The following is a 17,059-nucleotide window of genomic DNA, read 5'->3' as shown; positions in this document are numbered from 1 at the left end:
ATCGATAGAAGCCCCGCATTTTGTGAGCGCAGAGCAAGAGCGGGCGAGTATATCCAAAGCTATATCAATGGTTTTGGAAATATTTTATTGTTGGTGGTACTGGTATACAACAAGTTTACCAGTCCAGTGACTTCTGGTTCAACCTTTATAGCACACTGCCAGCTTGCCCTGTATGCCAGGGTGGAAACAGCAAAGGAATCAATAAGGCTAGGGTCATCTTAGGTAGTGTTTAGTGAGGAGAAGTAATGACACCACAGGCTGATCCAGGATTCAATCCCATGCTGTCGCATTATGGTAGCCTCCTCCCATAATTAGATAGATGTTGTTAGATAGATGTTAGATTTCTCAACTAACACGGCACCCCCAAATCGTATCTGTCTCCATTTGGTTTGAGCACAGTCCACTTGGACAGTTTAGCAAACCACATGTTATCCTGTTTACACCGCACTGTGGCACTGGCAATCAGATCATTTAACTTTTTTCAGGTGCCTGCATGGGCAATATGAAGACACTGACAGATACACATGAATCAAGCATGAGATGGTTGTTTGTTGCTGTGTACATTTACACATCAGTTAGTGTATATCCATTGGTGTGTGTGTGTGTGTACGTAGTATGTATTTACAAGTTTACTTTGTGTTTGTGTGTGCGTGTGTGTGTGCCTGTTCTTGATCTGGCAGCCGGTTGCAGTGTCAGATGCTCAGCTAGTAGGGTGTCTGTGTGCTACTCTGTACTCTCCTCTCCTTCTGCTGCGGAGCCACAGGGAGCTGGCGAGGGGCAGATGAGCTAACGAGATGATTCACTGCCCTCCGATGGAGCCGGCAAGCTGCTGCTATACAGCTAATTGCTTTGGGAATCGCTTGGTGCTGTGGACCCGGGTCCAATCAGACAGAAATGTGACACTTTGATCTCAGAGGCCTGATGGGGGAGTGACCGGTGCAACCAGTGTGCAGCCAGATATGCCGTTACACTGTACATTACACTGTACCTGCAAGACAACAGAAGGACAACATAGATTTCTATTCGCCAACCTTGAACCATCCACATTTTTTGGTTGACTGTGGTGTAATTTCCTCCCTTAAAATTGTGATTAAGCATCCTGGTCTTTTCCCCTGGCCAGCTGGGGACTCCGCCCGCTCTTTCATGACACACACACACACTACATAAGACAGCATGAGCTCCACATTGCCACAGTAATCTTTGATGTATGTTTTGGCACGTCAGACCATTAGAGCTCATTATAGTAATCACACGATCAGATGGGATATGGGGGAATAATGACACGGGTCAGAGATGGAGAAATTACTGTAATTTAATTGCCATTAAAACAGCACTGCAGCCAATGGGCCTCGCCAAGCGCGTTGCATGACGGTTAGAATGTTGTCCGACTTGCTCTGAAAATCTGACGAGACGAGGTGCGGAAATATCGCGGGACCGAGCCACGCACAGCCTTCAGAGCGAGGCGCCACAGTACCTCTCTCACCCGGCTGCTCCACGCAAATCACGCCCACAAGAGGAAGTTATGAGATGTTTGATTGATTGATTGATTGATTGATTGAAGACTTTATTACAGTCCCATCTACCCATCTATCAGATATATTTATTATTATTATTATTGGATACAGGAGTTTGGGTACCAAGAGCTTCTTCAAATAAAGTTTTCATTCATTCATTCATCATATCATCATGATAAACTTCAAGTTGCGTGTTGTGTGTGCTTGCACTGTGGTGGCCAGTTGAGCACGCAACAAGATGGTATACATTATGGTATATGATTTATGAATAGTATATTCCACTATCAGTATATGGTGTGCTGTACATTTGAATCTAATCTAATTTTGCACACGGCCATCGCATTATAATGAGCTGGATAGTATGTGTAATGTGTGTGGTGGTGACGTGAAAGCGTATCTGCCATGCGAGACTAGAGGCTCTCGTGAAATCTCTCGTCTACTTTCGAGGCGAACCGAAATCCATCTCGAACACGCCTGTCATATCAAGAAGATAAAAAGAAATGTACTACCAGATTCGCGTTAGCGGTTTATTCATAACGTTATGCACATTTCACACAGCCAGCTGTCAGAAACTGTACATTGTAACGTTATATAACATAACGTTATGTTATTTCGCGGTTTATTCATAACGTTATGCACATTTCGCGTGACAACACAGTAACGTTATTTCATGTGACAAGTTCAACACAGCCCAGCTGTCAGAAACTGTACATTGAGGGGGTTTGAATCACTGTTTAGTGTTTACACTCTCCACTTACTGTAACTGTACCATGACGCACTCCCCACTTACTGACTGTAACTGTACCATGTTCTACATATAACCTCATCTCATGCACCTTGTTGTGTATCCTGTTTATTTTTCCTCATTATTATATTCAGTTAATTATATTGTTTACACTGTCTTTCTTCTATTATAACCCTGCCCATTTGATGTTCCCAAATCATATTCAGAAAGTATCACAGAGACTTCTATTGACCAAGGAATTAGTTATTATTAGTTAATCCAATGTACAGTTTTGTTTGTACAGTGTCCCCCCCCCACCCCTCCTACCCACCCCCCCCCCCCCCCACTCCTACCCAACCCCCCCCCCCCCCCCACCCACCCAACCACCTCCAATGTACAGTCCCCCCCCACCCCCACCTACCCAATCCAATGTACAGTTTCTACGTCAAATGTATATACTATTTTTTTTCTGGACTCTTTTTGTATCACAAACAGTACTGTAATTGCAAATCTGGTATGTCATAAATGTATAATAGATGTAGCAGTACTGTCTATCTGTATGTCATGTATGTCATATATGTTACGATGAATTGAAAATGGGGGACCCTGATGTAAACAAGACGAAAGTCTTTCTCTGGTCTGCATCCCCTTAACAATTGTATGTATTGAGCTGTACTGTACTGTACCCATTCTGCAATCTGTTAATAAAGTTTTCAATCAATCAATCAATCAATCAATCATTCAATCAATCAATCAGACACAACATTTCAATCAACCATATAATAACATGTGTTTCATCATACCAACTGATCCTGGTGTGACAATACCTAACATTTAGATTAACGGTAACCCAGTTAATGCCTTAACTAGACAGTTACAATGTAACATTTAGATTAACACAGTTAATGCCTAACTAGACTAGACAGAAGAAAGCAGGAAGCCAGCACTCTCAGATTCAAAGTTTTAATTGCAGCCTGGAACATACATGTTTCGGAACCAATGTGTAACTAGACAGTTACAATATAACATTTATATTAATTAACCCAGTTAATGCCTTAAGAGAAAGAGCGGATTGCTGATTGCTACGGACTTTACTCCTGTTGGGAAACAGCGATGGTACACGCTCACCCCTCACCCCCGAGCTTCATTTTACCAATCAGAGAGGGGCTTCGCTCAACCAATCAGAGAGGGGTCTGCAGAAATGGGCTCAACCAATCAGAGAGGGGTCTGCAGAAAATGCAGCTACGGAAACGTGATGCCACTTCCGTATCCGCAACTTTTCTTTCCCGGGTCATAATAACTAGCGCTAACTTTACAAAAGTCAAAAAGGGCTAGTGAAATTGTCCTCTGTTATTTGTTGTTAATATGACAGTCGAGCAATATGTTGCACGACTTTTTATTAAAAGGTTGTTTATGAGACGATGAACACCCTTCGTCATCCGTTAGCTATCGCTAACGTTAGTTAGGTTAACTTGGTAACTGGTTTGTTTACACTCAGTCATTGCATAGCAGCAGCATGTCACTGCTCACCGTCGTGGAGGAAGCTATCAAGTTGTGCAAAGTCGAACAAACGCAGATAAACGAGAACATTCAAGTATACCGGGAGATGCTGCAGTGAGTACTAGGGCAACATTAAATAATTTGGCCAAAGCTGGAATCGCGTGTTCCCGTACTCGATAATTGTGGTAAATGGGACTTCCATGTTCGACTGAACTTAAAGGGATAGTTCAGACTTTTAAACCCTAGTCCTACTCAATGTTGATAGGAGTCATTTCTTAGCACAATCGATCATAGATCCGGCTAATTAGCCACAAAGTATTGATTGATTGAACATTTTATTAACAGATTGCAGAATGGGTACTGTAATGTTTCTGTTCTGCCTGTCACTCTTAGTGTCTAGCAGAAATAATTGAATGTCCACACGATGACAATATAGCTGAAGGTTTCTTTACTTCCACTTTGGGTTGCATACATAAAACTGACAAGCACCGTATCTGACGTCATTAACAAGAGTCTGGGCTAAACCAACATTGGGTGAAACCATTATTCCAGGATACCACATCCCCCTTCTTTTAAAGGAGAAGCATGACAATTGACACATAGCTGAAAATCAAAGCATACAGTACAGCTCAATACACACAATTGGGGATGCAGACCAGAAATACTTCTTGTTTACATCAGGGTCCCCCATTTTCAATTCATCATATATGACATACATGACATACAGGTAGACAGTACTGTTACATTTAGACATTTATGACATACCAGAGTACAAAAAGAGTCTAAAACTAACTAGTAAACTAATGTGAATGTGATCAAGCTCCTGTCTGTAGTCTGTACAGCTGACTGAAGCTCATTGAGTGAAAACGACGGTGTGTGCACTGTGGAGAATATTTGAGTGAGCTTCAGTTAGAGAGGCACTATATATCTTGAGAGGTTTGTACAGACAGGAGCTCTACTCCTGTTGCTTTATTTTGTGGCTAGCTAGCTTAAAGCTGCAATCATTCTTTTGGACAGTATTTTTCACATTTTAAAAACGTCTCATGACCACCACATCAGAAGTTCTCTTTGAGTCGAAAATAATAGAATCTGCACACCAGAGTGGATGTGCTACTCTATCAACCCTGTGCTACCAGCAGCCAGTCTGTTTCCATAATACTTTTTCTCTGACAAATCCTGGACCTCTTAATTACATTAGAATTCTGCTGCCAGAACAATATTGTTTGTAAGTTTAGTATTTAATGTTCTCTATTGGCCACAACAACCAGGAAGGGCCCAACAGAAAGGCGTGTGTATTGTAGTTGAAATCTAGTAATCCATACACTAAAACATTTCAAACTGATTTTACTGATAAAGATCCAACTGCCAGGACATAGGAATGACCTCAAAGCTAACTTTCAGTTTTAATATCCATGATTGAGGTGTGTGTGTGTGTCTGTCAGAAGAAAATGTTGGAGAAAATATTGAGGGCAGATTTCCATTTATCTGTGCTTCAAATCCAGATAAATAGTTTTGATATGTCCCATTAGTATAGTCAGCACAACTGTTTCATATGCTATAATGTTTTTGTTGGGATGTTGTATGACAGAAACAATTGACCCATCTCAGGGTTTGAGGTAAATTACAGGAAGATTTTGGGGGCATTTTCTGACCTGTATATTTCGGGGCAATATTAGAACCATTGGGGGCAATTTCCATTTGCATGTACTTACTGCCTGGCTATTGCATTACATTTATATACTTACAGTGGTTTGTTTTCCCCAGGAGACAACACAACAACCATGACTCAAAAGAATCAGAATTGGCAGATGATTCTGATAAGGGTAAGGAAGGATACAAATATAATTTATCACAGCAGTATTATACATCCTAGGTTAGTAGAGGCCAAAGCAATCATGTACAATGTAATTTAAATATAACTCTAGCTTCTGCATGCTATCATGTTCATACCCAGATATCCTGCCAGAGGAGAAAGAGGAAATGAAACTACTGGAGCGAGCATTGGAGAAAGCCCTTCGGATCCGCAGCGGCACCGGATCTTCCAAAGAACCCCATTTCTTTAATAGACAATCTGGACCTAACAACGACCCAGGTGGTGCCGTTACTAAGCCCAAGACGCCTGTAACCTCCACAAGCAATCAGCCAACCAGTAGAGCTACCCTCAAAACCACTGGCTTGGACAGAAAAGGATCCAAGAACTCTACAACGTCAGGGCCCGTCATGTGTGGCACAAAAGGTATGACGGGTCACCCTCATAGACAATACAAAGCCAGTGTGCATAGGAACTCTATTCAGAAACACAGAGTCCTGTCAGCCAAGGCCTTGCCTCTTCAGTCTGCCAGCATGGTGAAGAGTGCTGCCTCGAGTTCTGACCAGGGCCATGACCAGGGTCAGCCACATAACTCGATCACCCACACAAAATACCAGGCCAGTCAAAGCAGTCTGCAGAGTGGAGGGGACTCGACCCCTCATAAGGACCCACTGTCGGTTTCACACACGGAGGGGACTGGAACACATTGTTCACCTCCACAGAATGGGTATGAATTTAGTCAACTGCCCTATGAACATTATGCTTTCTGTATCAACTGTTTTCTTTGTTGTAACAGGATATTCTGTTTATCTTTGTTCCATAGCAGGATACCCTCTGACCAGATGGCAAAATGGAAATATCTAAGGAGCAAGCAAAACGGGTTTCTAATTACTATATTGCGTTAGATGAACCTATTTCATACATTGCATGATATTCACAGAAAAGGGATATGTCACACCTGTTGTACACCTTCATGTTTTCCTGTGCATGGCACCTCCAGGTTATGGGACAAAATAATGGCCACGCAAAGTGAACCTGTGTCGGAGAGGAATCACTTCATGGAGAGAATGAAAGCTACCGTATCCTTACTCTTGCTTGTGTGCAAAATATCTTAAGTCTTATAATTTTTCTCCATGTTGCATTGTATTGGAATTGAAAAATACAGCAATGCACTTTGTTGGCATTTTGTCTTGGATTTTCATTGGAGTCTACAAAATGATCAATCACCACCACCCTTTTTTCCAACACAATTTCATCACCTAATTATGAGAAGTTAGCAGAGTTTTGTGCCAGATCTACAGATCGACAGTGAGAGTTTGACTCATACTCCTTCATCCCCCCAAGGTGTCTGGGTAAGTGGGTTTGTTCTCCTTGACCCTCTCCCCCTGGCTGCTTTAGTTCTCTAAGGACTGGCCCTGTGGCAGCCCAGACCATACCAGGACCCTGATGGACAAGCTGACCCACCAGGGTGAGGAGCTGACCCACTACTACCAGACCCAGCTGCTCCTGGCCAAACAGGCCTCTGCAGACGGCACAGAGCCAGGTACCAGCCCGAGGAGGTCATCCATTCCCGCACGTGCAGTCACACACACACACACACACACACACGCAAGGGAAGGACTAAGAGGATGGGGCAGATGACAGAAGTGTGTGGGTTGAGGAACGGGGGAGTGAAAGGAGCTTTCAGAGTTTAGTGTTCAGTTGGACAGATTCATTTGGCGTGATTTATTCTCCAGCTCAGCACTGGTGATTCAACTCATTAGCCGCTTAAGTCATTTGTTATAATACTTATAAAACTTTTTATGTGCTTATAAGAATTTTTGTGGCTTGTAATGGAAAACCTAATTTAACACATTGGGCGCCGGGGGTTGTGCCATCATTGTACATTGTAAATTGTATTGCTATATTGACATTACTATGGCCCATTCAACATCGATTATCTATCGTTCAGGATGTGGGAACGTTATATTTTTTCATTCATACATTGTTGTGTTAATACCGTCTAGAACAGGGGTCAGCAACCTTTTTGACATGAAGTGCCAGTTTGAAATATAGTTGTAACTAGTGTGCCTGTGCCATATCAACAATATTCCATGCATCGTAATATCTTTTTCTCATAATCAGGTATTTTTAATGATAATTTTTACATTATTACATCATTATTGTTATTGTTATTATTAACAATATTATTATGATGGTTGTATCAACCCTAAATCTGAGTTGGGGCGGGGGTGCAATGCAGACAAACGGTTTTGCTTTACTGAGCTCCGTTATCTGGAGGCTGTAGTTGGTCACTTTAAGCTGCACACCGGAGCATCTTTCAATCCAGCTGTTTGCTGTTCTCTGATATTTTCTGACATTTTGTTGATGCGTCGCTCGACACTTCAAGCTGACATGGGGATATCTTTTATCCTTGATTTATCTCTTTGTTTGGCAAGCCTTCAAACAAAACATCTGAGCTACAGAGAAACGCCTCCTTGATATACTCGCCATCAGTGAATGGCTTTCCACATTTCGCAATGCAATGAGCAATGCGATAGCTTGCTTCAGTTGCATGGTTTTTAGCAGTCGTGAACACTTTGAGGGTGCTGGCTTGCTTTCCATACCTGGCCACGGCACGTTTAATCGATTCTGCCTTATCCGCCTGATCTTTGAAACTTTTTTGATGCTTCGTCTCAAAATGGCGTTTCACACCTGATGTTCTGCAAACTACATTTTCTAAACATAAAGTACACACAACACGGTCCTTCTGACACACAAACCCGTAGTCGTCTGTCCACGACGATTTCATGTGCCATCATGAAAGACGGCACATACAGAATGCAACCACAGCACTGTGTGATTACCTGGGAACTGCGAGCGGGCGTGGGAGGCCAGCTGACTGCTGACAGCTGAGCACCATGGGAACAGCTGTATAGCTGTCATAGGGGTGTGCAAAACAGTCGACTTACAAAAAAGAACCTGTGGGAGGATTTCAACAAGATAAATGCGAAAACAGTGCAAAATATTTCACTATAATATTTCATAATATTGCCCCCTGTGCCAATGAAAATGCCCCCGGCACGCGTGCCTAGGGTTGCCTACCCCTGGTCTAGAATATAAGTGTTTTTAAGGTTTTCTGCTGTAATTCCAAAAACGAGAGTTATAGGCCCTGACGCATATGATAGATTATCGATTGGCGTTTCTTTCCTATACATGCTATATTAAAAAATTCAAATGTATATGATCGGTATACATTATGCTTCATGCGTGAAGGAAAGGGGGGGGGGTCGTTTATAATTCCTTGATAGTCAGTAACGGCTTTATTTAGTATGGGTTGATATGTTGAGCAGATGGTTTGCAGTGAAATAAATAAACAATCGGGCTGAAAATAACGTTATATTCCTCTTACCGTTCGCCGATGAGACTGGAGGAAAAAGATCCCAATTATTTGACGTCGATCTCCTACATCCATTTCCGGTTTGTATGGCGCAATAAACGCCGAAATCATATCGATTATTGCGCTTAGAAAGCGATCGAAATGCACTAGAGTGTTGTGTTTGTCTGGATCCACGTAACAAGATATGACTGCCGGAGGGATTTCCTCGACGCACCGATCACCACTTCCGGTTTTGGCGAGAGTGTAACTCGCCCGACCATCCACCAGGCGGCGGTATTGAGGCGTTGCAATCTCATACAGGGTGCCGCTGCAGTCCGGAGGGAGGCTGGATGAATTATGAATGCCATGGCGAAAAAATTAAATATTGATCCCAAAAACGATTTACGCCGTTGTTGGCGTTCAACACATGGCGGGCAATAACGACTTACGCCGTTGCGACCAATGTGTTAATGTAGTGCCATTAAACTAAGCGGTCAGGCATTTATTTTTATATCGCTGCTGCAATTGATGGATTATTGGATTTCTCTGAACATAAATAATCCTTTATCTGTGTGTCTGAAACTTGATTATTATCCCCCTTTTTCTGGGGGGGGGGGCAGGCAGTAACGAAAACGAGCACAAATCTCCCCAAACACTTGAAGAGCTGGAGGCAATGGCAGAAGAGCTGGGGAGGCGTGCAGGCCAGGTGAAAGCAGGTAGGGATGTTACTCCGACCCGTCTCATTAACGGGTGCTCGTCTCTGGGACAATATTCCTCTTCTGGGAACCTGGGAGTAAAATCAAATGAACCATGGGCCAGAGGGGAAAAAATGGATCTGTTGACTCCACTTGTTCCATGACTGCCAGGGAGGGACTTGCGTAATAAAGGGGGCATAGATGGGGAAATGGTGACCCTGTGGCCCAATCTAGCCCCCCAGCTGTGTTTGAATTAGCATACCTGGGTATCGGGTTGTTTCTCACTCTGTCCTGCGCAGCAGCGTCTAACGTGGTCTGGTTTCCATTTCCTCAAACCATACAATTGACCTATCTCAAACTCAAAGCCATCCTCCAATCACAACTGTTGCTTCCCCCTGGACGGACTTTGCAAGGGAAGCGACCGTTGTGATTGGAGGATCAAGAATAGAGGGCGCGGTTTGAGATGGGTTCATTTGCAAATAAACTGAATGGTCAGAGTTTGTCCATTCTCAGTAATAATGACCGTGTGGACTGCAGGGGAGAGTTTTAGATTATAGTTCCCATTTACAGTACTCCCTTATGATTTGGTGGCTAGGAGCCTATATCTTATGGAGGTTTCTAGAACTTTCTATCTCCCCCGGGGAGGTCACACTCTCAATCTGGTGTTGCGGAGCAACAAAATGTGTTCCTCCTCGTGACTATTATTATTAGTATTATTGTTAATTATATTCCCAGGATATTTCATTTTTCAGCTACAGTGAATTATTATTAGCTTTTTTTTAAACAGCATGCGAGAAATAAAAGTGAGTAACTACTCTATCGACTCTGACCGGTCACCTCATGAGAAACCTGCTCTTTGGGAGTAAATCACGGGGGCGGCGCTAACGAGCTAATTCAGCCTCTCTCCATCTTGACGTATGGAAAATGAAAATAGAGCCGCAGGGTAACCTCTGAGCCAGATTCCTCCTTTCCTCCGCAGAGCCCCCTCCCCGTGACGCTGGGGTTTTAAAGCCGTCTGACGCGGCCAGGAGTGGCTATTTAAAGCTGAGGCAGCACGGCAGAAGGGGGGGAAAAAAGAGTAGGGTTTTTAGGGTTCTGTTGCTCACGCTCACACTCTATAAATAACCCTGTTTTCCGTCAGAGTGGGAAGCATGGGATCGATGGAGGCCGGAGGGGGGATGTCTCTGCCCCGTCGGGGTAAAGGGTGAAGGGGGAGACGGGGTGGGGTCATCCCTGCCCCCCACTGTGGCCTACACTACAGAGGCGGAGCTCCGGGAGCTGGAGGGGCTGAGACTGAGGGTGGCGCTGCTGCGACAGGACATACAGCTACAGCAGGTAGAGTCACACTCTCTGACGTCTCGTTTGTAATCCACTGTATTCACAAGGTAGCTGTTTTGATCTTATGTCATGCTCAGGTTGGGTTCCTTCCCAACCAACCTGAGCATGATGTAAGAGCAAAATGGCCACCATGTGAATATGGTCAATGATTGACTCAAGAATAACATCAGCTTGACCAGAGTGAAAATATCAAAGGACAGGAGTATAGAGCAGCAACGGATGCAGACAAATCAAGTCAGCATGAATTTTGGACATGCTTTGGACATATAATCCCAGCACTGTTGGCATTTACATCTTTTGGCTACGCAATCTGACACGTGATTGCATTTGCAAGTGACTGGCCAAGCAAAAATTAAGTGACCGGCAGGTAACTTCAATTAGGGAAACCCATAGGAACCCTAATTCTGGCACGGAAGGTCACCTGCAAATGCAATCACTTGTCAGATTGTGTAGCTCAGTTTGAGGAAAGGATTATAAACATTGCACTTTCCAAACAATCGACTGAATATTGCAACTTCGTGCCTTCGTCGTGACCAAGGTAGCCTAAATTTAACAAAGACAACAAAGTAACATCTTTACATTTGGTGAGCATTTGTTTAGCTAGCTAATGCTTACAACTCTGGAGTTAATAGCAAGTTGTCTCTGCTGATCAAAGCTCTTCCCAGGCCGAGCCACTAGAGCAAACCATAGCAGTTATGGCTATGACTTATTTCCATGAAACAACTGTGTTATTTCTAAACAGCAAGTTGACTTAAAAAACATTGTTATTTACAACGACAGCCTTGGGGAAATTAATTGCAGGGGTAGAGAGAGTTACACATGGTCACGCTAAAGCCTAATTCAGACTTGGAATGTCAAAATGCCACCGGGAGCTCCGTTGGAGTCTGTGGTCCCTGCATAGGTGGCTGAGCTAACATGTACCTCTCCAAAATGTAATTGTGCATAGGACAACACAGTGCTGCAAGCGGCTTGCCTTGGGACACATATTCCTAGATTCACCTTGATGTGTAAAGACGGCGTTGCTCTCACGTGGGAAACATGGTCCCACGTATATGGTATATTTGTAAAGATGGCGAGGTTGATGGCCCAGAACAGTTTGGGCACCTTGAAATGTGTGCAAAAATGTAAAACTTTTAAATGAAATGGACTAGATAAGAGAAGTGGACATGCAACAGTGGGAAAATACCTCCATTGTTGTCTCCCCATATTAAATTATGATGATTATAGAGCTCACATTACACCCACAAAGGGTGTATAAATTAGTATGTAATTAGGTGTATTGCAATTAGAGCTATTTATGCCCATTCTTTTTAAAGATATTTCTATAGCTTTTTTCTGATGTCCTATTTTATTGATGTCACTGCTACAAGGAGCCAAGACAAACGTTTTTCACTGTATGAAGATGTGACAAATAAACAAATCTGGAGCTCTGATCACTCCTAATTGTGTCCAATGTTCCAACTGTCTAAACTGGCTACACAGTCTGCTACACAGTCTGCTATGCAAACAGCACTACGACTAGGGCTGGGTACCGCCACTGATTTCTCAAAACTATTTGATTCCGATTCACAAGGTCCTGAATCGATTCAATGCTATACAAGGCGTACAGAAGGGGAGGTCGAGGAACTGGTGGCCTGGTGTCAGGACAATAATCTCTCCTTGAATGCAGACAAGACCAAGGAGATGATTATTGACCCACGTAGGAGGAGTGTACAGTACACACCTCTGTACATAGGTGAGACGGAGGTGGATAGGGTTAAAACCTTTAAATTCCTCGGTACCCACATCAGCGAGGACCTCACCTGGGCTCACAACACCCAACAGATAATAGAAAAATCACACCAACGACTGTACTTCCTAAGAAGACTGAGAAAATTTGGCATGCCACCCAAAATTCTCAGCAACTTCTATAGAAGTACGGTTGAGAGTGTCCTTACCAGCTCAATCGCGGTCTGGTATGGAAACTGCTCTGCTAAGGAGAGGAAGGTGATTAAAACGGCTCAGTACATCTCGGGAGCAGCCTTCCCCTCACTACAGGACATTTACTCTACCAGGGCCACCAGGAGAGCACATAACATAATTAAGGACAGTACACACCCCTAACACAGACTCTTCAACCTCCTGCCATCAGGCAGGCGATATAGGAGTCTGAAAGCCAGAACTACGAGACTGACAAACAATTTCTACCCACAGGCCATCAGACTCATGAATGCCAGCACCTCCACCTTTTGTCCAGCTCTTCTCTGTCGTCATGTTTTTTAAATCCAAAATGCAACCAGACATCTGCCTTTGCACCTGGCAGTGACTTGATCCATGTTTTTAGATTCAAACACTTTGCGCGAGATCTGGACACGAGACGACCAGGAAGGGAATTGGCATAACGACTAAATTGGGGGATACATTCTTTTTTTTCATAATTCATATAGATCTCAGGATTATGAATCGATAATCGCTCATTCAAATGAAGATCAATTCAGAATTGGGAAATCGATTTTTAGAACCCAGCCCTAACTATGACTGCTCCCACCCTCACTAACACTGGCTACACAGTCTGCTATGCACACCGCACTATGACTGCTCCCACCCTCACTAACACTGGCTACACAGTCTGCTATGCACACCGCACTATGACTGCTCCCACCCTCACTAACACTGGCTACACAGTCTGCTATGCACACCGCACTATGACTGCTCCCACCCTCACTAACACTGGCTACACAGTCTGCTATGCACACCGCACTATGACTGCTCCCACCCTCACTAACACTGGCTACACAGTCTGCTATGCACACCGCACTATGACTGCTCCCACCCTCACTAACACTGGCTACACAGTCTGCTATGCACACCGCACTATGACTGCTCCCACCCTCACTAACACTGGCTACACAGTTTGCTATGTACACCGCACTATGACTGCTCCCACCCTCACTAACACTGGCTACACAGTCTGCTATGCACACCGCACTATGACTGCTCACACCCTCACCAGGCTTCAAAAAGACACAACTCTCTTATGTGCCCCTTTGATGTGCTGACAATCTCTTGGTCCTTCTCCTACAGGCTCTATCGGGCACCCTGTCCCCTCAGCTCTGCTCCATGCTGCATGGTGCTGGACGTCCCAACCCCAGCGTGTACAGAGACATGTACTCCCTGTTGGCTGAGGGAGGGGAGCAGTTCCCCGCTCTGGTCCTAGACACTGAACCTGACTGACAACTGACAGAGTATTACCTAGGTCCCAAGCCTCAAACCTACGTCTGTACGTATTCAACAAGCTGTGTGTGGTGAATTAGAAATGTGTATTTATTCCGAATAATCGGAGCTGTACTGTGGTATTTTATTATGTGTACTCCTAAATTTAAAAGGGAACACCACTCTTTTTTAAGAATTCCTTTATTGCTGCCGTCATCCAATCTAGCTGATTTTCATGTTTTCACTTGAAGTTAAAGTTGACATGTTTCTCTATGTTATGAGGACGTTTCATGACTATAGGGACCACGCAACCCATTGAAACCCCAATGTAGAACTAGAAAAGTAGGACAATGTAGAAAATTTGTCAATTTGTTTTCACCAGACAATATGTTATCTTCTGAACGATGAAAGATTATCTTCAGAAAAACTCCCTGCTCCATTTACCCTTTTGTCATCTGTCACAATGCATTCTCTATGGAGCAGGTCTAGACTTAATCGCTTGATACCATGAGTTTAGACCATAGGAATAACAGTCCATGGTTATTATAAGACATTGGTATCGCCGATCTTTCATAATCATTGCATATTTATTATTCCTTCATGTTATCTCTTAAGTCTCTTATTAAATCTTGCTTGTTGATGTGAGTGATTATGACTTATTTAAAAAAAATTGTTTGATCCTTACCATAGAAATTATAGGTACGCTGGAAGCACTGAACTTGTGTAATATCGGCCAGGCCAGTAGGTGGCAGTCATTTTACAGAATGAGCACTGGCAGAACCTCAGAGCACCAGTTTGTTGTTAGTCACTTTGCCACTTATTGTTAGCCTAAATATTGTCAAGAAATGGTGAGATATGTGTTTGATTCAATCTCTGAACAGCATAAACCCAACTATAGTGATAACTAGTCAAGGACATTGTGTAAAATGACTATTTTAGATAATGTGTTGGTCATTTGTATGTAACGTTACAAAGAAGGCTATGGTAGACTGCATCCCCCTGCATGGTGTGTGGGTTTCTGTTATGTGGGAGGTTGGTTTCACTGGAAGCACTAAAAGGGAGCCATGATGACTACAAATGAGTAATACAAAAGTGTATGAATACTCAACAACAGTGCATGCCTCACCTGCACAGCCAATACTCCCCGACAAGATGTGCAGGTAGTTGAAAGGTTATCACAGATACCTCCTTGTCTTTGCAATAGCCTATATAGACAAATACTTAAAGGGGTTGTAGCTAAGGGGCTACACAACCCGGACTGTATTGATATGTTAGATTAAACCACTAATGCAGAATATTAAATTAGCCAGACATTACAGGTACACAAAATGGCGGACACTATTAACGGCGCGGGGACAGGGATACAAGTTGACCAAGCATTTTAATAGTAATAGTGAACATACATATTATACAACACAGCTCTCCTTTAATAATAGAATGTCAGTGCAACAACGTCAGAGGTAACGATAGTCTTTAACTACTAGTACTCGACCATTGAAGCGTGGAGTGGATGGAGAAGAATCACGCAGCACAGGGAAAAGCAAGATGGTGGATGGAGACGGTGGTCCTCTGGAGTTCCTACTCCAGAGGGCTGCAGACACACTTAGGATAATCCAGTCGTCGCTGGGGAGGAAAGGGTCTCGTACGGACCGGTCCTTGTATTCCTAGCGCCCGATGGCAGGATTAATAGCTATTAGTCCAAAAGCCCGTTGGCAAGGTCTACAAGATACACTACACGCCCAAGGTACCCATGTACATGTCAAAATACTTCCCAAAGGTCAGTGAATACCACGATCACAACACCAGAGGGAGCTCCACAAATCATGTTAAACCCAGATTCGGCTCAAATAAGGGACTAAACACGTTTCGCAATTATGCCACATCAATGTGGAACGCCCTACCCAAAGCTGTAAAGGAATGTGGATCACTACCCACTTTCAAAACCTCTCTCAAGGGACACCTACGGGAGACTGCAATTCAACACTGGCCCCTGTAAATATCCTAACCCAACCCCCTCCAATGTACAGTCATTTACCTAGTATGGTTTTGTCAATAGTTCAATGTACAATTGTGTTTGTTTGTACAGTGTCTCCCCCCCCCCCCTCAATGTACAGTGTTACTTGTTTATACAGTGTGCCCCCCGCCCCCCCCCCCCCCCCCCAACCACCTCCAATGTAAATTACCCAGTATGGTTGTCAATATCCCAATGTACCCAACCCCCCCCACCCAACCTCCTCCAATGTACAGTTTCTACGTCAAATGTATATACTCCCTTTTCTTGACTCCTTCTGTATCACAAACAGTACTGTATTTGCAAATCTGGTATGTCATAAATGTATAGATGTAGCAGTACTGACTATCTGTATGTCATGTATGTCATATATGTCTATATGAATTGAAAATGGGGGACCCTGATGGAAACAAGACAAACGTCTTTCTCAGGTCTGCATCCCCTTAACAATTGTATGTATTGAGCCGTACTGTATTGTACCCATTCTGCAATCTGTTAAATAAAGTTTTCATTCATTCATTCATTCAAGGGTGATAGCTAGTTAGCCCCGTTTGTACTTAAGGCTAACCCGCAGAAAGTCTTCAAAGGTCTCTCAACGCTACTTCGCTCACACAAGTCACTATACTGTGCCAATAGTGGCTCGACAATCTTATAGTTGTATCTAATTAGCCGTTCGGCTCTCTATAATGATACGTTGCCTTTCTGTCCGTTTACAACTGCGCCAAACGTTACTTCTCCACAACACACTTTATGTTAGTTTTCCGTGGACTGCGTCTGTTCACCCACACAGATCAATACGCTCTCTCTGGTCTTGCCTGGGCATGTTCTGAACATGTCTAGAGGGGCGCGCGCTGGCGCCTACGGCGTTAAGAATGGAACATATACAAAAGGCGAATGATAAATACTGACACGTAAAA

General features: G+C 43.6%; 1 protein-coding gene across 2 annotated transcripts; it reads left to right on the top strand.

Annotated features, from left to right (window-relative positions):
- Window positions 1–3,538: 3,538 nt before the first annotated feature.
- Window positions 3,539–15,494, top strand: tedc2 (tubulin epsilon and delta complex 2). Of its 2 annotated transcripts, XM_084328455.1 has the most exons (9): window positions 3,539–3,852; window positions 5,503–5,561; window positions 5,693–6,275; window positions 6,372–6,428; window positions 6,549–6,627; window positions 6,947–7,091; window positions 9,527–9,622; window positions 10,743–10,936; window positions 14,003–15,494. In XM_084328455.1, the coding sequence occupies exons 1-9, from the start codon at window positions 3,755–3,757 to the stop codon at window positions 14,150–14,152; spliced, it is 1,461 nt and encodes a 486-aa protein (XP_084184581.1). In that variant the 5' UTR covers window positions 3,539–3,754; the 3' UTR covers window positions 14,153–15,494. The 2 variants fall into 2 exon arrangements, with proteins under 2 accessions (XP_084184581.1, XP_084184582.1); XM_084328456.1 differs by lacking the exon at window positions 10,743–10,936.
- The last annotated feature ends 1,565 nt before the right edge of the window (window positions 15,495–17,059 follow it).

Source organism: Notolepis coatsorum, assembly GCF_963971535.1.
Source record: "Notolepis coatsorum genome assembly, chromosome: 14".
NCBI lineage: Eukaryota > Metazoa > Chordata > Actinopteri > Aulopiformes > Paralepididae > Notolepis > Notolepis coatsorum.
Note: the sequence above shows the minus strand (reverse complement) of the source record. Positions and strands in the feature narration are given on the sequence as shown.

Coding starts and splice junctions, on each gene's coding strand:
- tedc2 (XM_084328455.1), top strand. CDS start 3,755: ATGTCACTGCTCACCGTCGTGGAGGAAGCTATCAAGTTGTGCAAAGTC. Junction 6,628..6,946: donor TGGAGAGAATGAAAGCTACC/GTATCCTTACTC, acceptor TGGCTGCTTTAG/TTCTCTAAGGACTGGCCCTG. Junction 9,623..10,742: donor TGCAGGCCAGGTGAAAGCAG/GTAGGGATGTTA, acceptor GTTTTCCGTCAG/AGTGGGAAGCATGGGATCGA.